At 60.2% G+C, this 21976-nt stretch overlaps 1 protein-coding gene across 2 annotated transcripts; it reads right to left on the reverse strand.

The window, feature by feature from the left end:
• Positions 1 to 260: 260 nt before the first annotated feature.
• On the reverse strand, positions 261 to 15529 carry SLC16A1 (solute carrier family 16 member 1). 2 transcript variants are annotated; one of them, XM_074893336.1, is made up of 5 exons: positions 15412 to 15529; positions 6489 to 6746; positions 3436 to 3579; positions 2035 to 2898; positions 261 to 1757 (listed from the first exon to the last, which is right to left on the reverse strand). In XM_074893336.1, the coding sequence occupies exons 2-5, from the start codon at positions 6703 to 6705 to the stop codon at positions 1480 to 1482; spliced, it is 1503 nt and encodes a 500-aa protein (XP_074749437.1). In that variant the 5' UTR covers positions 6706 to 6746; positions 15412 to 15529; the 3' UTR covers positions 261 to 1479. The 2 variants fall into 2 exon arrangements, with proteins under 2 accessions (XP_074749437.1, XP_074749438.1); XM_074893337.1 differs by lacking the exon at positions 15412 to 15529 and adding an exon at positions 14671 to 14768.
• Between the last annotated feature and the right edge of the window lie 6447 nt (positions 15530 to 21976).

The raw sequence follows: 21976 nt of genomic DNA on the forward strand, positions 1-21976 counted from the left end.
AACACATGGGGACCCTTGGCTGTGCTGAACCCCAAAGCCTCCTCTTGGGGCTGAAGAGGTGGGAAAGGGGCACCTCGCCCTCGCTGGATGGGGACCAGCCTCCACAGCCCCAGGAACCGCTCAGCCCTGGGGTGCTGGAGCAGGGGGTGGGGACCCGGGCTCTGATACAGCCCCACTCACCTCTCCCCAAAACTGACCCTAAATACGTCACCTGGCACGTAGGAGTGTGAGTCTAGGAAAGAAGGCCAACATTTGACGGGTAAATTGTAAAAAAACAAGTTTATTTGAAAAAAACTCAGCCTCTTAGATTATTTCTGATCAACATTTACTAGAACTTGAGAGCCATTAACCTGCTCCACGTACGTTGAGATATTTTCCAGCGCTAAAAAATAAAAAATAAATACGTACAAATTCTTTCCTCCCCCTTACGTGTCCTAGATGTGAGTGGTTAGGCATCCACCGCCTTAAGATCTCAGTTGAACAGAAGCAAGTAAAAGAGGTTTCTCTAAGAGATAGAAGAGCGAAAGCAGAAGGCCTGTCTCAGGGATGTACCATCTCCGCTCTGCCCGGGGTCAGGCACCCGCAACACCCGTCTGGGGCAGCGCAGGGGAAGCCCCCCCCGGGCCGGGGCAGCATGGCCCCACGGCGCTGCCAGCCCAGCCCCTGCGCTCGCACCCGTTTCACATCACCCAGCGTCGGGCTGAGAGGAGGCACCGGCAGGGCAGAGCGGGGGGGCAGGGGGGCCCCCGGCCCTCCCCACGGAGGGCACACGGGGGCTGCCACGGCCCCGGAGCGGGCGACGCAGCCCAGCAGGAACTGCAGCTGTCCTTCAACCCGAATATCCCGTGAGAGCAAAACTACGAAAGAGGGATTTTAAACAACTACAGTAACTAAAGTGTTTTCAAAACATACCTAAAGAACACCTACGGAGCCAGGAGGCACCAGGCACGGGAGCCGAAGCCCAGCCTGCCCCGTGCCCGGGTCTCCCCCTCCGCGGAGGGCCTGCGGTAAGAAGCGTGTGAAGCAGTATTCATCCGGGGCTGGCCCTGAAGCCCATCGTGCTTCAACAAATCCAGTATCCTGCTTTTTATGGCTTTTTAACAACAAAACTCCCCAAAACACACGCGTACCCGCCCCCCCCCCCCCAAGCAGAATACAGAGCTAAAGCACGGTTTAGAGTTAAGGCTCATCCAGATTCAGCTAGGTATGAAGACTGTAAGGCACGTATTAGTACATTCATGTTACTGTTAAAAAGCCAGACTATAAAAAGCCCCCCTGCCCCCCGACACGCGAGGATACTGCGTGTGTAGCCCTGTTACCTTTGTTGAACACAGATGGAAAGACAATTCAGAGCCTGGTTAAAAATGAACACCTGGTTTAAACACTTCTCACGGCCGCCCAGCGCCAGCGGAGCACTGCCCCAGCCGCCGCGCCAGGGCAGCGGCGCTTCCCCGACACCCCGGGATTGAGACCGGTCCCTCACATGTGGCTCTCCTCCTCTTTGACACCATCCTCCGCGCTCTTCTGAGGCGAGGGGGCCACGTCATTGTTTGCCTCTTTCTGCTTCTCAGCCTCATCGACGTTGGTCTCCTCCTCCTTCCCTTCCTTCCTCGACTTCTCCTCCGCCTTCTGCTCCTTTGCCACCAGGCGGTAGTTGATGCCCATCCCGATGAAGAGGTAGATCCCAGAGACGATCAGAATGACTCCACAGGCCCAGTACGTGTACTTGTAGTCACCGTACATGTCGTTGAGCCTCCCTGAGGGACAAAGAGGGGACAGCTTAGCCAGACACCCCCAGAACCGCTCCAGGCCAGGGACACGTTCCCAAGAGCAGCCCAAGCCCATCACCTTCAGCTTCAGGCCTTCACTCCTCCAGCCCCTGCTCCCCCACCCTCTGCCAGGGGCTCAGCCCCCACCCCCTCAGCCATCCCTCAGATGCTGGAGCGGCCTCAGGGCCAGTGCTCGCCCCCCTCCTCACCCTGCCCATGGCTCGGGGGGACCCGGCACTGCTGCGTGGAGGTACAGCACACCTACCCAGCATGGGGGGTCCCAGCAGCACAGGGCAGCACTCCACGATGGTCACCAGGCCAACGGCGCTGGAGAACCGCTGTGCTCCCACCAGGTCCATCAGGGTCTCAAACAGGACCGAGCTCAGCCAGCCGAAGGCAAAGCCAAAGAAGCCGGCGTAAATGCAGAAGCCGGCGTAGGTGGTGGACATGGGGGCCAAGAGGTGGCACACCCCATTGTAAATCACAGAGATGGCAAAGAAATACTGGATTCTGGGTCTGATCCACTTGGTGTTTGCCACCAGTCCCATGGAAGGTCTGGCCACCATGTCTACGAAGGCCAGGATGGAGAGCAGGAAGGCTGCAGACTCATTAGCAATCTTCTTGCTCTTTGCGTAATTGCTGAGGAAGACCAAGGGAGTGAACAGCCCAAAGAACATGATGACGTTGCCCGACAGATAGAGCAGGAAGCCCCTGTGGGTGAACAGGGACAGGTCCAAGAACCTGTTGATTGTCTGCATAAAAGTGGTCTTCTGCTTCTTGGCCTTCCCGCCGATGAGGTCTGTGCTGGTGTCACCGTCGTCCTTTTTCACCGCCTTCCCAGCCTCCTGCAGCACCTCCTTAGCAGCCTCTTTCTTCAGCTGATCCGGCTTGGGGCCTATGGGCCGCATCAGGGACCCGGCGACGCAGCAGTTCAGCAAGAGGCCCCCGAGGATGAGGAAGCTGCCGCGCCAGCCAAATATGCCGAAGAAGAGCTGGTTCACGGGTGCCAGGGTGGAGAGGAACACGGGGCTGCCCGCCATCGCCAGCCCGTTGGCCAGGGGACGCTTCTTGAAGAAGTACTTGCCGATCATGGTTAAGGCTGGGTTCAAGTTAAAGGCGAGTCCAAGGCCTGAAGGAGAGGAGAGACAAGGGGCTCAGAGCCCGACCACCCCCACGAGCCAGCAGCACTGGCAGGAGGGCTGGTGGGACGAGCAGGAGAGGGGGTTTCAGTTCTGGGGGCTTCACAGCTCCGTTTCGGCTGCGTTAACTTCCCCATGGCAGGAGCAGCACTCGGCCCCCGCCACCGACGTGGGAGAAGGTGCCCGGGCAGCAGTGAAGCTGCACGCAGGAGTTCGGGAGCTGGAAGGGCAGAACCGCCCCGGCTCGTGACAAACCTTGTGTCACGGGCAGGGCACAGCCCTCACCCGGGGTGGGAGCAGCGGACACTCTATTCTCTGCACCACGCACTAGTCCCACGTACAGTCACTAGTACGGTCTCCCCACGTTACGTGACCGGGGCCAGCTCTTGTTAAAATACGTGACAGGAATCAGGATTTATGCAAATTCATCACAGACATTCCCTACCACGGGTTTTGGCTACTCCTCCTGCTGCCTCAGGAGAGGCCTTACCTCCACTGCCCCCCATGAGGGCCAGGCCATCACTTACCCCCTACAACCCCAACGCAGAAGTAGAGCCCCTCCACCGTGTTGCAGAAGGAGGCTGCAATCAGCCCGCAGCCGGAGAGGCAGCCGCCAGCGATCATGATGGGCCGGCTGCCGTATTTGTTCACCAGGACGCTGCTGATGGGACCTGGGGAGTCGAAGGACACACACCCAGAGGTGAGTTATCTTTGCTCGAGAGACAAGACAGAGGCACACGAGCACACTGGAGGTTTATCGCCACAGGCCTTCACACAGTGACACTTCACCCAGTGAGGGAACTGGGTAAGGGGAAAGGACGGGAGGTTCAGAGGCAGCTGGAGATAAAAGTGTGATATTCGGTTAGAGCACAAAGCTGGGACTTCTCTGAGCAAGCTGCTTTCTGTGGCCTAAACCAGGAGCTGCCTGGACACCAGCCACCCCCAGGGACAGGGGTTTGGGATGGGGTGAAGCCACCTGCCCTGGGCTGGGTCTCTGCAGCAAAGCAAGCGCACAGCAGCTGCCCTTCTCCAGGGAGAGGTTTCTGATTGTCTCCAGGGAGAGGTTTCTGATCGAGGCCAGAGCCATGAAGAAACAGCTGGGATAGGCGAAGGCAGAGGAGTGGCACCGGGTGCCCTGGGGGAAGGGGTGCTGCTGCTTTCACTGCTGTCCTTAAGGCAGGAAGAGCCCAATTGCTCTGCACACTCGCCTTTAAGTGCTTCATTATCAGGAGTTTTAATCCAAAGCAAACAGTGATTAGATACTGTGAAGCATGCTCTACAGATACTAAAATGTATTTAAATAAACTGAATGAACATCCATTGAACATTAACAGACCCAGTTTTGCCATTAACAGATAGAAGGTTGTCAACATGTTATTCATGGGTCCTCAGACGCTACTTGACCTTTTTGCCCAGTTCAAACAAAGCCGGGAGAAGGTCACAGAAGCTCTGCTACCCCAGAGGCTGCCCCAGCCCCGCAGCTCCCCGCAGCCCGCGTGGTGACTACGTGCCAGCCAGAGCACCGGCAGCTCTGGCCCGATGCCACCGGCCACAGCCCCGTGAGAGGCAGCAGCAGCACCCTGGGGCTGCCACATCACCCCAAGCCCCACACGCTGCCCCACAGAGCACTCAGCACTTTGCAAAACCTGTACCTTGAACTTGGCAAACATGATGCCCCTGGACAGAGTCTAAAGGCAGCAGTGGCAGCCTTCCCTCCAGGAAAGCCAGCCCGGAGCAGCAGGCTCCAAGGACAGATAGCAGGAAGCACCTGGCAGCACCGTGTGCCCTGGTGGCAACTCCCACCCACCCCCCTTCTTTAATTAAAAAAAAAGAATTCACACCCACTCCTATCTTAAAGACTCACATGAAGCATTTCCAACCAAATGTTAGCTGATCTGTTTTGATTATTCACGCTGTGAAAAAAAGTGTAAGTAATGGAACCAGAGTCCTCCCTAATCCTAACGTGGAGCTGAGAAAGGGGCGTCTGGGACTGTTACACCCACAAACCCCAATGGCGACTGCACGGGGCTGGGACGAGCTGCTCCGCCACCTCTGGCCTTGCCCAGGACAGGAGCTACCCCAGCTCTGCAAGACACCATCAGCCCAGGACATTTTGTCAGAGCATGAGCTACTTTTTTTGCCTCCAGCAGGCACACAGCTCCCGCAGGAAGGTGCACTAGGGACAGGGAGAATAAGATGTGCAGTGACAGCTCCAGCAGGTTCAGCCCCTGCCAAGGGTCTGGGCTCAGGCTGCAGGAGCCCTGGAACGAGCGAGTGGGGCAGCGGCGTGTTCCCACGCTCCGGCAGCCGGGGGATGCTCCTGGGGCAGGTCTGGTACCTTCGGCATCCCTGCTTACAGGCAAGCGGCTCAGAACTGGCGAGCTGCTGGGATTTAATGGCAACAGTTCAAGGGGAGCTGGAGAGACAGTGTCAGTGTGGAGGGAGGGGGCAGAGGGACAGCCCGGGGGGTGGGGAGCTCTCACCCCAGCTGCCCGGCAGCTCCAGGCAGTGCCGCCCCCGGGGCGCCCAGAGGAACCAGCTCGAGGAGGAATGGCCCAGATTGACTCTCATTAAGGCAGTTACACGGTTTACAAGCTTGTTATAACATCGGAGCAGGGAAATGTGCTGGTCGCTTCGCTAGCTGAGCGAGGACAAAGCAGAGCCTGTTCCCCCAAAGGAAGCGCCTCGTGCTTAGCCGGGTGCTGACGTCAGCTCCTCTCCAAGCACAAACGCGACGAGGACACGGGCAGTTCGCCAGCTGGGATGGCAGCGGCACAAGCTCCGATTTGCCTCTGAAGTGGACACAACAACAGGCTCCCAATAAGAGTTTCTTTCAGCCCAGCGACCCAGTGCAAAGCTGCGTTTGCAGGCGGGTACGAGACACCAGGGTTTGGAGACAGGCGAGACGAGGGCCGGGAGCACATCGCCCCGTGCCTCGCCCGTTCAGGACAAGCATAAAGCGCTCAGCTTGGGGACTGGAAGACTCCGAGGAGCCATTTCTGAAGGATGGGGGAGGGGAGCTGCTTCAGGTTAAGTAGTTTTGCTTTATTCCACCCGTGTCTCTCGGGCCGCTCAGCTGTGCTGAGTGCACTGAGACATCAGAGCCAACCAGAAACTGGGGACTGATCCCTAGATACAGTCACTGTTTGCTGGATTAAAAAAAAAAATCAATATGTTATCTAAAAGAAAGAGACCCTGCGAGCAGGGCTCCCACGCGTGGCACAGCAGCTCCCGGCCTTCGGGCAGACGCTGGAAGCGGACGCAGCGTCTGCAGCGCCCTGTAACAAGGACAAGGGCAGAATTACACAAGTTGTAAGTCCCCGGAAAGATTTTACTTACAGCTTTGCAGAGGAGGACAGATTAACCCGGTTTTTGCATTCTGGGCATTAAATAGAACTTTTGAGCAACCTAGTTCAAGCAAACTCGCTAAGGGAAGTTTTGCTCCCACGTAAGGAGAGAATTCCAACTTTGAGCAAAGTTTTGGTTGTCGTCACTACAGCAAGACGCGGAGCAGACCCAGAGCGCCACATCCCGTACCGCCACGCACGAGCACGTGTACCGCTGCCTCCAGCCCACTCACCTCCCGCATACATCACAGCCAGCATGATGGAGGAGATCCATGAGACTTTGCTGCTGGACGCGTTGAAGATGACCTCAATCTCTTTGAAGAACACGGTGATGGATTTGGGGAAGGCATAGGAAAACCCAATGGAGATGAAGGCTCCAATGACCACGGCCCATCCCCACCCTCCTTCAGGAGGGGTGTATCCCACAGGGCCTCCGATGGCTGGTGGCATCTTGAACCAAGTTGGCGATGACTCGGTTGGGGTTCAAAGATCTGCAAAGGACAAAGCATTGCCTCAGCTGAAAGCAGACGGCTGCACCACCGCTCCCTGGCACGCAGTGGCACTGCACCAGCGCCCCGGACCACCTCCAGGAGAGCCGATCCCAGGGGCGAGTGCTGGGGGCTCGCCAGCACACCAGCCCCAAAGCCAGAACACATGCTCAGATTGCAGCTGGCCTTTCTAAGAGCCCTGGCCAGCAGGTAGTCATAAGCAACAAATTTAAGACATAATACCCCGCCCTAAGCTGAAAAGAGCAGGCAGTGACCTTGCCAGCAGCAGGGTGAAGTGGGCAGGGCTACCGGCAGCACATGGCAGTGGCCAGTCTGGTCGAGCCCCTGCAGCTTCTTCTCCAGGAGCGTGGTCCCAGCACCGCCCCAGCACACCGGGAAACCTTGGGAAGCCCCAGGCCACCCGGAGCAGGAACGGCACACCCAGGTTATTAAATGTAGACACACCAGGGGAAGTCAGTCCATGGGCACGAGCCAGGACACCTCCATTTCTGTGAAGGAAGAGCAGGCAGGTGTCCCAGCACAGCCATCAGCCCTGAAGGTCACGGGCTGCGGCTAACCTTGGCCTGAGCAGTGACCAGGGAAGGGACGTGGGTCTGCCCAGAGCAGTCACAGCCTGGCAAAGCCCAGTTCTCTGTGATCTGGGCCCCAGCTGGGCACACCTCAACCCAGCTGCAGCCAAACCCTCCTTCCCTACCGAAAAGGCTACAGCAGGTTTCATGAAAGCACCTCAGCTTAAAACAATTCACCTTAAAAGCTCAAAACCAGAAGGGATTAGAAAACAAAAATGGGGCAACGTCATCCAGGCTTGCTGAAGTGTGGAATCCCCTTAGAGAGGCTGAGCAGGGAGAGGCTGGTTTGGAGCCCGGCAGGGTCGGGCTGCTCGTGCGTTCCCCGTGCTGCAGCATGGCCAGATCACACCCTGGAGCTGTGGTTACTCGAAAAATACAGCAGCAGAGAGCAGCACAAGCCGTCCCAGGGAGGAAACGCAACCAGTGCAGCTGCTCGTGAAGGTGGTGTACAGTATGCAAAGCAACAGGAATCACTAGTTCCCAGAACTCCTGTGTGCCCCCGCAGATTTCAGAAGACACTTTCTGACAGCCTGTGGCCCTCTGCGGCCTCACAGTCAGAGACTCCCTCCGCGCCCCCATACCAAGCACCATCGGCCCAGGTGGGAACAAGGGTCTCCTTGGCCAGAGCCCACCCCTCACTCCGCAGCTCCCTGCTCTGCTGCTCAGGTTCCTACTACAAGAAACAGCCGCCTCCAAGCTTTCTCCAGAGCTCCCCCAGGTCACACCAGGCGCAGCGACAACTTCAAAGCAGCATGCTGGCTCAGAGAGGTGCAGCCTCCTATTTATAGCACACATCCGTTCAGGCTCAGGGCGATTACCATCTCATCCACGGCTGCTGACACGCCGGCATCTACCTGGCACGTCCCGCAGTGCCCTCGGCCCACCCCGCAGTGCCGCGGGCGCCTGCCCTGCTTTCGCTCACACTTGGGTGCACACCCGAGGCCGGGATCCGGGTGTCTCGGCTAAAGCCTGGCCGGTGGCCCCGGCCCGTGGGTGCCCCCGCTCCCACCTGGCACCGGCAGCAAAGTTACCCGATACGGCACCGGGTTTGCCAGAGCCACCCGACACCCGGACGTGCTCCGGCGTCGCCTCGGACCCACACAGGGCAAGAGGAAGCAAAGCACGGGAGGCCGGTTTCTGTAAGCCGTTAAGGCTGGTTTAGCCCGACCCAGACACCGATTTTTTTGCTGGCAGGGTATTTCCCTGCACCCCAGCCAGTGCGACACATGACCATCACGAGCAGATCCGAGCCACCCCACCGCTCCAACAAAGGAATCATTTACAAGATGCTGCCCCGAGCACGTCCACGGCTGAACTATGCCCAGGAGTCAGAGGAGCCGATTTCCTCTCCCAGACCCCCGGGGACCACAGTCGCACCGAGTGGCCCGTTCGACACCGGGCTGAGCCCACGCCGGCGGGGTCCGGCTGCCGGCAGACCCCCGCGGCAGAGCCCGGAGCCAGCGCGCACCCACAGGCACCAGCCTGGCACTGGCAGGCGGGGAGGGAAGTGCCAGGCTCTGCAGAGGCTCACCACGTACCTCCGGCCTCGGTACAGGGAGCAGTCCACCCACCGTCATCCTCTTTCTGATAAGCTGCTGAGAACACTGTGTTTCACTTAACATCACTTCCCCACACGGGCTGCACAATGCGCTTTCCAGCCACTTCTTGCTTTTGAGTCATAGTGAGCTTTCACAGCATTCAGTGAACTTTAAAGCATCATCTAACTACATGGATTTGTCTGAAACGTTTCTAAAATATGAGACTACCAGGTGTTGGCAATAAAAACTACCAGCAAGGAATACAATCTACTTGTTAGCACTAATTAAAACTACTGGCAATAAAAGCTATCCAAAGCAAAAGCTGGGGGGTGCTGATGAGGTGTTAGGGATTTTTCCCTTTTGCTGCCGAGACACACACAAGTTTAATTCTTTCACCACTCTCAAGGAGCTCGACTGCACCGAAATTACTGCGGCTTGGTTCATCTATTTGTTCTTTCCCTGCGAGCAGCATTCCTCCTCCTGTGGGTGCTCAGGTGGCATCTGCCTATAAAATAAAAGACTTCTGGCGGGTTAGACATGACCTCTCTTGCATTGCTGAGGCAGTGAAAAACCTTGAACCGAACAAGGTTTGAGGCCACAAAGCAAGATTCCCAAAAGCCTGATGCCAGAGGGTTTACATGACGAGTTCTACATGCCACAACATTTTTCCCTGACTCATTGAAAGTCCTCATTAAGACAGACCAGTTTTAGAAAGCTCTTCCTTCAACCGCATTAAGGCTTCTTGCTGATTTCCTCCTTGCCCCCACACAGAAGTTTCAAATGCAAGAGAAAAAAAAAGACACAGATGTAAGGCAGCCAGTTCAATTGGAAAGCTTCCCTCCCTTTCGCAAAAAGGAAAAAAAACACCCAGAACATAGTTATGACATTTACAGCTCTGTTTTGGAAGAGCTGCAACGTGTAAGACGTGTTTGGAAGTCAAATTCACAGCTGCCAGGCAGCCAGCTACAGTTTGCCCTATTAGGAAATAAAATAACCATATTTGCAGTAATTAAGACTGATGAGACCAAGTAATGACTGCAAGTATCACATCTGCTCCCCGTAAATGTCTTGACTAATCCGCAGGAATGGGTAGCCTACAGCAACCCTCCTCTGCACAGCAATGGCGAGAGCAGGAACTGAGACTTCTTGGGCAAGGAGGAGGACTGTATCATCTCGAAACAGATCCCGCAGAAGACTAAAACCCCTTGTATCGCCCAGCTCCTGTGCACAAGCACTGTTATCCCTTCTCTGGAGGGGCCTGGAACAGGAAGATTGAGACTTTTAGTTACATAATGCGGCAAATTGCTGCGCTTTTAAAAGCCCTGGATTGGCAAGACTCCAGAGCAGAAAGACAGAGGCTCACATTTATAAAGCCTGCAAATGCCACAAAGTATTTCTGGGCAAACCTTTTATGAAAGTGTCCTCACACCGCCCCTTTCGGGGTCAGAGGAAGAGGGACGTCCCCTGCCCGGGCACCACACACCTCTGCCATCCCCTCACACATCCCTCCAGCTCAAGGTTTCCTGCTCGGGCACAGGCTCACCTGGTGTTTGCTGCCCTGTGAGCCTGCAAAACCCTTCCCCAGGAGCAGGGCACTGGGGGTGGCAGGCAGAGCCCCAGCCCCTACCCCGAGCCCGGCAGGGCTGCCCGTGCCGCCGCAGGCAGAGGCTCACCCAGCACCTCGGCACGCTCCTCCCTGGCCGACGGGAAGTCCGTGGCGGCTGGTCCCAGCACAGCTGCTCCGCTCCTGGCTCCTCCTGCGCTCTCCCAGCTCCAAAGAGGGACACGGCGATGCCTGGAGCAGGATCTCAGCGGCAGCCAGACCCCCAGGGACATCCCCGCTGCACCACGTTTGGGCTCCTCGTGCCTTTGTCAGCGGGACGTGGCCTTCGGGCAGCCAACGCCAGCACTGGAACACCCAGGCCCGGCAGGACAGGCACAACACTGCCCCCCGCCAGCAGCACCAGACCTGCCTCGAGCCCCCGGCAGAGCAGAGGGACGCGGGAAGGGGAAGGGGACGTGGCTCCCCATAAGCCTGGCGAGCGCCCGGCCCCACCAGGCCTGTCCCGGAGCTTTACCCAAACGAGGGCCTGAAACATGTCTCCCCCTCCCCAGCCCAGCCCCCCAAAATCGTTCACAGTCCATGGACATGTCCCATGGACAGCACGGGGCCCTGAACACCCCACACATTTGTCCACATGGGGAGCCAGCAGACCCCGAGCATCCCTTTGGTCCCTAAACTACCCCGAGACCTCGTGCTTCCTGCTGGGGAAATGGAGGCGCTGGCAACTGCGGGCTGTTTACAGCCAGTAACGCTTTATAGCTTCAAATTTGGCCTTTTTCTGGCCAGAAGCAAGATGAAATGGAGATTGTTATGAGCTAACGAGACACCACTTTCACCAGTTTTAAGCGGGTTTATAGCATTAAGCGCGGAGCTGTAATTCCAGTGAGTGCCCATAGGCAGGGTTTAACCTGGTGGCATATGGCCTACGTGACTCCCGGCGCTCCGAGGGCTCTGCCCCGAGACAATGGCCGATTGAGGTCCCGCTCAGCCGCGGGGTGAGGCCAGGTCAGCAGCACGGGCAGGGTTTGCTCAAGGCCAGCAGCCCACACGGGCAAGCTCAACGTTTTTCCCAGAAGCAGCCCGGCCCCGCTCAGCACCTCTCACCCAGCGGCACCCTCAGACGTGCCCCGGTCTGCCAGCCCGGTGAGCTAACCCGGGCACGCAGACAGACAGACGCCACGGGGCACAGCGGCCGCGGCGGCTGCTCCCCACCGCCGGCACGAGCCCCGGCCTGCAGAGGTGGGAGCGGCCCCCGCTCACCCCACGGCCGCTGGCGCTCCCCGGGCAGGGCCAGAGGCCTTCCCTGGACACCCGCCATGGGTCTCTCGGGCAGACGGGACCCCCCAGCCCCCTAAAGATGGTTCCCAGCACAGCAGCTGCAGTGCACAGGCTGTGAAAGGCTGTGAGCCACCTTGAGCGGGATGGTGGGATGGTTTGTCAGGAGCTTTGGGGGAACAACCAACCAAACAGAAAGACAGGCAGCTATTTCTGCCCACCAGACAGATACCAGACAGGCTGCACCCCCGGTTATCAGCACAGCGACGCTCAGCCTGTCTGAGCAAGGACCAAGCGTCTTACTGGGATGAGAAAGTGTGAAGTCAAGCTTAAGCCATCAACAAGACCAAAGCAGAAAGCCTGGCTTATTTCTATAGCAGAGCCTGGCCATGGCTCTCCCAAAACCCTGCAGGCAGACCTGGAGGGTTTGCAGGTGGGTTACGAGGACGTTACGTGAAGCAGCCCTTATGGGTGTCCTCTGGGCTCACATCAGCTTCAAGCCCCGGCGCAGCACCCAGAGCCCCGTCTCTGACCTGCCCCACGAGGACGGCTCATCCCCGGGCAGCAGGGGCTGGCCACTGCCACCCCATGTTCATGGCCCATCTGGCCGCCGGCGCTTCACCCGGGGAGCTGCGGGGCTGTGGAAAGCCTCGGCCTTGCTGGAGAGTTCCACCCGCAGGTTCGAAGGGACTCACGCACACGGCACACGCTGAAGTACAAGGTACCTGCCCTCCGGCGCGGGCACTGCTGGTGACACAGCCCCAGACTCTGCTTGTGCCCTGTCCCTAGGGAAGGGCTTCCCCAGCACCAGCTGTGAGCCCCCCCACCTCAGGAGGGGACAGGGGGGCTCCCAGGCCCTGTGCAGGGCTTCAGAGTCCCGCCCCGAGCACAAGCCGTGCTCTGCCAGGGCACAGCGCCGATCCTGCCCGCACCAGCGGTGCTCGGGAATGCTCCCAGGACGTCCCGTGCCCGCCAGGAAATCCTCAGAATGAGAAAAATGTGGTGCGGAACAGCGTTGGCATTCCTTCATTAGACACCCGCACGGGCAGCCAGGGCCGCGGCCACTCGGGGCTCCAGGGCAGAGACGGGGAGCGCGAGGCTGCGAAGCCCCAGAAAGTCACAACCACCAGCGCCAAAGCGTAACCGCTGCTCCCCTCCCTGAGAGCGCGAGTCCGAGCTGCCCGCGCCCCCACCACATCATTCCCCCAGCCCAGGGCCGAGGCAGCACAGGTACGGCGCGGGGGACACTCACCAGCGCCCGGGTGACTGTGGTTTACGGGAATTAACTACGGCTCCACATGAGTTTTCTTTGGCTGCAGCACAACTACACTGCAGCAGCTTTAAGGGCACATTTGAAAATGACTCACGCAGACACCACCGGTGAGAGGCTCCCAATTTGTTACAGTCACTGTTACAGGCTGATTTCACGGAAAGAAATAGGAAAAGCCATAAAAGTGCAACAATGAGATTAGCACTACAGGGCTGAATGGGATGCAACTCGCCTCCCTTAGCCTACGTGCAGCTTCCCAACTCCTCACAAAGGATATAAGCAATAATAGCGGGCAAGTCGCTGGGTATTTTCCACCTTAGCTGCCAGAAAAATCAGACCAATTGTGTGAGATAAGAGCCAACAAAGCACACGCAACCATTCGCACCTTTTTCAGGACCCACCCCCTGCAAGGGCAGGATGGATGCTTCACACCTTCCAGGCCTGGGCACCCTGTGACTCCGGGGCAGGGAGGCCTGCACTGGCAAAACACTTCTCTGTCATGGAGAGATCCATCGCCCCAGCGATTAATCAAAGATTGAGAAAGCCCCTTCTCGCAAAGCCACCCAACAGGAGCTCCGGGGGCTTCTCTACACCGGGACCCCGAGCCCGCCCCGCGCCCCCAGCACACCCCAGCTATTCCGTGCGCTGGCCCATTTCTCAGTCCTGCTCCTTTCCTTCCAGACACAGCCAAGAAACCCTCTGAGCAGAGACACCCAGGAGAGTCAGCCAGCACTAAATTACCTCACTTAGCATGAAAATAGGATGCTTGTGCACCACAAAAAGGCTCACAGAAAGCACAAAACCAGTATCTTTAGATTTCAGGTTTCTTGTGATGCAGCTAAAAAAACCCCTATTTTTTCCTCAGAAGAAACTTAAAGCCCAAAACTACCAGTGACCCTTGTGCAAAGTGCCCGACCTCCCGGGGCAGCGCTCGGACGATTCGCTGTCACAGGGCAGGGCACAAACCCCACCTCTCCGGCTGCGGGAACAAGTCACCCACCATTTCCTTCTGCTCCTCCCGTTCGTGCTCATCCCCTCTTCTCCAGCGCTGCTCACCCTTCCGTGACGGCTTTGCGCACCCCTCGCCCGCGGGACCCCGGCATGGGCCAGGGCACCCACCCGGGGGACGCGGCCCAGCAGCGGGGCCCGCTCACCCTCCGCGGGAGCCCAGGTGCCCCGCTTGGCTCCGAGCATCAAACCCGGGGCTAGCAAACACCTGCCAGAGGCCACCAGGCTACAAAGAGCGGTCCCCAGGCCACGCGAGCCCCCGCTGCGCCCAGCCGCAGGGAAGCGGTTTGCAGGAGCGAGCTCCGACGGCCCCAGCTGCCCGCTGCCGGCCACCCCAACACCTCGGCACACGTCGGGGACCCGGATGGGTGCAGCCTCCTCCCGAGCAAAGCCAAAGGCGCACAGAAAGGCGTCGGGCTCTCCTGGACTTGGGGCCTCCGGGCTCCCACCGAGCCCAGCGCACCCCGCCACGGGAAGGGCCGCGGCGACTCTCCCGCCCCAGCGGCTTCGAGCGGCCGAGGCCCCGCTCCGAGACCTGCTGGGACGAGACACCCGAGGGCCGGCGTGGGCAAACCAGCGGGAACCGTGGCCCCACGCAGGGCTCCAGCCGCGCTGCCCACGACCACTGCCCGGGGGGGGTTCAGGGGACACCCCCGTCCCACCCCCCGTCCCGCAGACCCACCCTCCTCCACGGGACGCGCTTCCCACGCCGTTCCCGGGGACCCGGCCCGAAGGGGCCTCCCGGAGCTCCCCTTCTCTTATCTGGTGCCAGACACGCAGGTTAGTCACCTCCTCCCCCCGCACCCCCCGCTATCGGGCACCCGCACGCCGGTGCGGAGGGGACGCCCCGGCACAGCCCCTGAAAACAAGCGGCCTCCCGGGGGGAACTGAGAGGGGCCGCGTCCCCGCCAGCCACGCCGGGGGCACGACCCGCCACGGCGGAGGGACGGGAAACCCCCCCCGGGGCAGAGCATCTCCCTTTCCCCCCGGCTCTGAAGCCACCCGGGGCCACCAACCGCCCCACCGGGGGAGGCCACGGGGACCACGGACGTGTGGGGGGTGGGACCCCCACCCAGGCGGCTGGTCCAGAGCGACAAACCCCGGTCCCCACGTGCACCCCCGGGGCGGCGGAAGGCCCGGAGCGGCGGCCCCGGCACGGCCAGACCGGCCGCGCCGCCGGCGGGGAACTTCCCGGTGTGCGGAGCCCGGCGGCGCCCACGCGTGACCGGCCCGCGCGTCCCCGGGAGCACCGGGCCGGGGAGCGGGGGGGGTGCAGCGGGGCACCGGAGCGCGTGGAGCTGCCGGAGCCGCAGGTCTCGCCCCGGGAAACCGCGGTGACCGGGACGCGGCCCCCCCATCCCGGGCCGCCATCCCGGCCCCCCCCATCCCGAATCCCGCCACGTGGGCGGCCGCCGAGCCCTACCTGCGCGTGCCGCCGCCGGCCGAGCTGCCGCCGCCCCCGCCCCCGCCGTTATAAGGGCGGAGGGGCCGCGGGTAGGCGGGGAGGGGGTCGGGCCGCCGCCGAGGCGCCGCCCCCCCCCGCCGCCCCACTCCCCCCCTTCCCGCCGCGCCACGTGCGCCCCGCACCGGCAGCCCACGCGGGGCCCCTCGCGCCGTGCGCCCCGGCACGTACCGGCCCGGGGGGGCTTCCGCCGCCCCCCCTCGGGGATCCGCTTGACCCACAGTTCCACCTGTGGGGGGGTGTGTGTGTGGGGGGGTGTTCCCTCCGTGGGTTCGCTCCCCACGCTGCCGGGGGACCCCCCTTTGCGCTGGGGGAGGCTGCGAAGCGTCTCCGTTACAAACCGTGGGTCCGGCCGTGGAATCGGCGGCTGCTGCGGCCCACGGCGGCCGTGAGCTGCGGGGGGACGTGTCCGGCGGGGCTGCCGGTCTTTCAGCCGAACGGGTGCCAGCAGCGGGTGCTGAGGGCCGGGGATGAGCTGGGTGCCATTGGCGTTCCCCTCGCCGTTGGGTTTTGCGGGAGAAAACGGGCCCACGCCCGGAACAACAGGCCCTCGCGGGGAGCGCGCCCCGTCCCGAGCAGCGCTGCTCGTCCTCCAGCTGCAAAACTGCCCGTGGCACGCGGGCGCGAGGGCTCTTCACCCCCAGGTGCCCGGTGCTGCACAAAGGGGCCGTTACCTGCGGATGTTCTTCTCCAGCTGCAGCCTAATGACGCGAATTGTCTCCTGGGCCGCGTGGTTCGTGCTCTGCTTTGGTGTGAAGGAGCGCGGTGCCGTCCAGCTCGGAGCCAAGAGAGGGAAAGAGGGAAAAGGCTGCAGAGGTGCGAGCCCGTCCCAACCACGGGGAAGCGCCACTCCTTGCGCCGCAGCTCCGCGCGTGCTCCCTGCGTGCCCTGTGCGCACTCTGTGCATGCCCTGTGCACGCTCCATGTGTGCCCTGTGCGTGCTCCGTGTGTGCTCTCTGCACGCTCTCTGCGCGCTCCGTGGGCGCCCCGTGTGTGTCTTACACGTGCCCTGCGCGTGCCGGGGCGCTCCGTGGGCCAGGGGCGCTCCCCAAAACTCCAGGGACTACAACAAACTCACTGACCCAGTTCTGAGGCAGGACACGATAAAGCAAAGAGCGAGTGGGTGGGAGGTTTCCGTGACGCACTCTTTCTGTGTGAGGCCTGCACCCAGTTTTGCTTAGACAACAAGGTGAGTAACAGTTTAAAGGGGCCATTTTGGATCAAAGCGCCGCGTGGCTTCGCCCGCGGCCCCGAGCGCTCTGCCCTGCCCGGGCGCTGCCGCCAGCCGCAGCGGGGGAGCCCCGCCGGGACATGCTTCCCGTGGCCTCTGGGGAGACCCAGCGCTGCGGGGACGAAGCCGTGTGACAGCTGGGCCCGTGTCCCTTCTCTGGCGCTGACACACGACGCCCCGAGCGCGCTGTGGTTTGGGGAGATGCAGAAAGCGGGAGGGCAGAGCTCAGGTGGGCAGCGAGGGGCTGGACGGGCCGGCGAGGAGCCACAGGACAGCGCTGCTGCTGCTGCTGCTGCTGCCGTTCAACATCTCGTGGAAAGTGGAAAGGAGTCCTTCCTGTTCTGTGCCACTGCATTTTTGTCTCCTTTAAAAGACGGATTTAATATTAATCCCATTAGGAATTTTTTTCTTGTGAGGAAAACAGGATATTGTTTCAGGATATTGGGCAACAAAGCTGTCCTTGAAAAGCAACTCTAAGCAGCCTTGCAGTCCTGCTACTGGCTGTGTTTGCTGGGGACACTAATCGAGTTCAAAGTCGGGTACAGCCAAACGATTTCACTTCCAGAGTGCGAGAGAGGCCGCGGCAGAGCACTTCAAGTTCAGGTTTTCTGTGTCCTGTTGTAAATACTAAAGACCTGTAGTAATCTCAAAATATAATCACTAGCTCTGGTTTCTCTTGGAATTAATGTCTCTAGCAGGTGTAAAAGTCTAAGGCCTCTCATCTGTCACGAATACGCATGTCCTGCTTGATAAGAGAGGTAACAACAAGGGTCCAAATCCAGGAATTATTGGCAATCTCTCGGGAAAGTCTGTTCTTTTTAGATATCCATCCTAGTTTCCTGACTAGGCTTTGGGAAAAGGTTTTCTGAACTTTCGGATTCATGTTTCACTTCAGCTGAGCTTCCAGGCTTTGAGTTTACCCATCACAGCAACCCCGTGGTAATGGATGGGGAAGAGAAGGCGTCGGAGCAGCACCCTCAGGGAACAGGCAGGTTCTGCCTCCATCGGATGATAAAGGCCTCACATTGTTCTGGGTGTGTTGATGTAACAGTCTCTGTCATTATTTAGAAAATAATCTGTTTTAGGAATAAAGTGTCTGCTGATAAAATGTTCAAAATGGTCACTAACATCCTATAGAAAACCTTTGCAGTTGGGGTCATCTTTACACTCACTTAGGTCAATTCTGACCCATCCGAGCTCCGCCCGCCGCAGGCTCACACACCTCCCGGGGACACAGACTGTCCCTTAGCAGGGTCGTGTCTCCGCAAAGTGGCCCCAAGTGCCCTGGGCGCAGACACTAGTGACAGCATCAGAGCTGCGTCTGCTGGCGGGAACGGAGCTCAGCGCACTGACTGCACCCAGTACGTGTTACCCAGCGGCAGCCAAGCTAATTCCTTACCAAAATCAGTTGTAGGGATGTGGTGTGACCAGTGAGTGGTGAGGCAAAGACAGGGACTCGGGCTGTGAGGGGATGAGGCCAGCAGACAGAGGATGACCTCATGTAGTTGCTCCCAGGAGCCCTGACCGAAGGGTGACGGCCACCTCCCCGTGAGCGCCGGGGGGACGGCGTGGGCCAGAGGCACATGGCAGGGGGTACGCTTGCCCCACTGCTGCTGGATGGCAAGAGGGAACCTGTGCTCCCTGGAGAGCTTTGCTTTGGCCCACATCCAGCAGTGGTGGTGCTGATCTTCACTGCCAGGAGAAGGATGTTCCCCTTGGTGAGGTTGTTTAGGAATAGGGGATCCTTGGCCGCATGGAGACCACGTAGCAAATGTTAAGAGATGTCACACGTACGCCATGGTCCTCCCTTGACCCTTGCACCGTGCCCCTTCCGCATCTTCTGGGGCGAGTGCTCTCTGCCTCCTTTCCGTGGGCCCCTCATGCTGCGGCGTACACCAGCGTGTCACCTTTTGCCGAGGAGCTTATCTGGCACAAGAAATAGTATCTCTGTTCCTCCTCCCTTGGTGTCCCTGGAGCCAGAGGAAAGTGATGCTGTTCGATGTACTTTCCAATGCTAATTCGCTGCTCTGCGAGGACTCGGGAGGGTCTCCGCTGGCTCGTCAGGGAGTGTGGGAGCTGCCGCCCTTCCCTGCAGATTGCCATCCCATATGTTCCCCGTGCAGTGACTCGTTCCTTCCACGCTCTCCTTCCTCGTTTCCTGAGCGCTGGCCGCCTGACAAGCACATCTTGGCAGCACCAGTCCCCCGCTCAGGAAAGCAGCCCATCCTATGGGATCTATAGCAGGTGCTGCTGGCGCCTCCACGCAGGCGGGGGACGGGGCTGACGTCTCCCCTGGCAGGAGGGGTTCGCTCCCCTGCCCGGAGGCAAATCCCACCCCAGGGAGCGCCTGCGCACCGGGTGCTGTAGGTGACACTGAGGCCCCGTCCTCAGGGTGATGCTGGTGGATGAACCCCCAACTGCAGCCCAGCCCCAGTCACCCAAACCTGTCTGACCAGCATGAGATCCTGTTCTGCTGCATACACCAGGTGCTGGGATCATCTTCCTCACAAAGCTCCCTGGCAGACCTGGGGACCCCCGAGGGAAGATGCAGGGGTACGGGGTCAGGCCGTGGCGGTGGGTGTGCTTCCCACCGTGTCCAGCTCTCCCGCGGGATCGCCCGTGTCCCAGAACACGCTGTTTTAATGACCCTATTCCTGTTCTTGGGGTGGGGAGGAAAAGGTGGGGGCTCTGCAAATAATTTAACCATACCCTGCACCAGATGACTTCGTGTGTCGATAACCCTGCCTCACCTGCATTTTCCTCTCCCTTGTATCCCTGCCCAGAGCCTGTTTTCGCCCTGTTCCGCAGCCTGCCTTGGTGACCCCCAGCCGTCAGAGGTTCATGGCCACGGCTCTTGATCTTCAAGCAGGCTGCAGAGCCTCTCCCTCTCCACGCGACACATCTTTAGGATCGGTTTCCAACCGGGCTGCTTCTGGGAGGATGGCACCTTCAATGATGCCCGGGTGGGTCACCATGGGGCTGAGCTGGAGCACCAGGCTGCTCCCCAGCTCTGCTCCCGCTCAGCAGCAGCTGCGGCAGCTCTTCCCTGGGGTGCTGCACAAAGTCCAGCTCCTCTCTGTAGCACTTGCAATTTTTGGTCCTGCATTGTCTTGGGGGAGCTTGGGGCCCTCTCAGAGGTCTGAAAAGGAAGAGAGAGGGCTGCAGGCAGCCTGGGAGCCAAGAGGATTGCAGGCAGCCTGCCTTCCTCCAGGCACGGGGCTCGCCCAGCTGCCTCTGACGCCTGCAGAGATGCCCCTCGGCCCCCGGCTGTGCGGCTCCCACCGTCCAGTCGCACCAGTTGCCCACCAGTTCCTGCTGCTTCCGGTGACCGCCAGCCCCCAGCACTCCCTGGCTGCGGGGATCCCTGCGGAGGCCCAGCACACTCAGTGCTTCGGCATGTGAGCGTTGGGAGCCCGGGGAGCCGCGGGGCAGGGCGGCAGGGCCGGGCGCTCGCGGAGGAGGAGGCTGAAGCGGAGGGTGAGCGCTGGCCGGGGTAAGCACCATGGACCTGGGTGCGAAACGTTGCACTCCCAAACCCCGCCACAGCCTCAGCCGCTCCTGGCTGATAAACGGGGCCTGGTGCTCTGTGCAGCAGACGTCTTGCCTGGCACTTCCCTCCCGAGCTGTGACATGGCCGAGTGCTGCCACCGAGGCGTCACGGCTGCCCGGGTTCCCAGGGAGGCAGCGAGCGCCGAGCCAAGCGCCTGCCGAGAACAGACAAAACACAACCCCCAGTATTTGTTCTGAAACCTGCCCAGAATTGCTCTGGCCTCGATGAGACTGGAGGATTATTTTCCTTAAGTATTTTTAAACCTGGAGCCTGGCGAGTAGCAGAGGGCTGGGATTTCCTGGCTTGAGTACACAGGTCGTGGACGGCAAGGAGCCTGCTCCTGTCGCTCCACCTGGGAAGCCCTGGCTGCCCGTGCAGCTGAGCCAGGACGACGTCAGGAAGGGAAGGCAGGAGCTGCAGGGAGGAGGAAAGTGAGGGACGGGCTCACTTTCTCCTGTGCCAGTAAGGGGGGTGGATGCAGAGCCCTCCAGTCAGCTCCTGGTGGGTCAGACTGTGTGTCCAAGCAGGAGCACTGCCAGAGCCGCGTTCATGCCTGCGGAGGGAACGTGACCCTGCTCGTGGGGCCGCGGGGAGGTGGGGGGGATGTTTGTCCATGTGTCCATCCCCTGGCAGCCCTGCCCAGGCGCCTGCAGAGCCTCTCACCCACCTGGACGGCAGCAGCATGGGACCATCCAGCCCTGCTCTCCCTCTCTGGGTTGACTCAATACCTGAACATTCTCCCAAAATAACCCCCCAGAGCCCATCGGGTAACGAAAAGGGAGAGAAAAGTGGCACCTGTGTCACACAGTGCCAGCAATGGCCCAGCTGGAGCAGCCGCCTGCCTCTTGTCTGCTTGCGCTGGTGCCTCAGCAGCATCCCAGGCACCGCCACACCGAGAGGTGCCCCAGGGCACGTTGGTGCTGGGCGCTGCTCCGCTCCGCGATTACTGGGCACGGGGGAGAGCAGAGCACGGCTCAGAGGAGCGTGGGGCTGCTCTAAGGCAGGTGTATTTTTTAATGCCCTGCCATTCGCCCACAACCCCACAGGCCACGTGGAGGTGAGCACGGGGGAAAGGGAAGCAAGTGCAGAGCTCTGGGTGCGCGCGGTTTCCCCGAGGCTGGGTTCGTCGGTGCCGCTGTCTCAGCCTTGCCCCGTTCAGTGGGTTTGCTCCTGTTCAGCGCTGGTGAGCACACGACCTATTGTGTGCACATGTAAATACACATTGGTGCTGCTTGTTCCAAACCCCCACTTGTTCCGTTCCCAAAGAGCCAGCACTGACAATGTCAGGAAGGCCTCCGTCCCCCCGGCTTTGTTCGACCGTGCCTGTTTGGAGGAAAGATCCCCGGAGAGGAGCTCGCAGCCGCCACACGCCCTGACACAGGCTTGCTGCTGACAGGGAGCAGCCCCCGGCTGTGGGCAGAGGGGGGGAGCCCGCGGGTTCTGCTCCCTCCCAGGGCACAGCTCAGCGTCATTCCCAGCCCTGGGAAGGAGGGAGCAGGGACCAGCGCCCGTAGCCGGCTCCTTCTGAAGTGGGTCAGGTCCCTTCCCTGCACAAACACAGGCCTAAGTCCAGCACCACCAAAGCACGCTGGAAGCTGGAGGCATCCTGGCCCCGGTACAGGCTTTGGGGACTTTGCCTTTTGCTGCTGTGGAGGCCGGGATCTCGTGTCACAGCCAGGGTAGGAGCGGGCTGCGGGTGGCTCTCCCCTGGGAAGGGACCTGCTGCTTCATCGGGGACCTGCCCG

The sequence above is a fragment of the Strix uralensis genome, chromosome 24 (genome assembly GCF_047716275.1).
Source record: "Strix uralensis isolate ZFMK-TIS-50842 chromosome 24, bStrUra1, whole genome shotgun sequence".
NCBI lineage: Eukaryota > Metazoa > Chordata > Aves > Strigiformes > Strigidae > Strix > Strix uralensis.

What these genes read in the sequence shown, in the direction of transcription:
- SLC16A1 (XM_074893336.1), bottom strand. Translation starts at nt 6,705, where the DNA reads ATGCCACCAGCCATCGGAGGCCCTGTGGGATACACCCCTCCTGAAGGA. An exon ending in CTGCGTTGGGGTTGTAGGGG is followed by an intron (nt 2,899 to 3,435) that starts GTAAGTGATGGC and finishes CCTCTCCTTCAG; the next exon opens with GCCTTGGACTCGCCTTTAAC. An exon ending in GCTGGGACCCCCCATGCTGG is followed by an intron (nt 1,758 to 2,034) that starts GTAGGTGTGCTG and finishes TTTGTCCCTCAG; the next exon opens with GGAGGCTCAACGACATGTAC.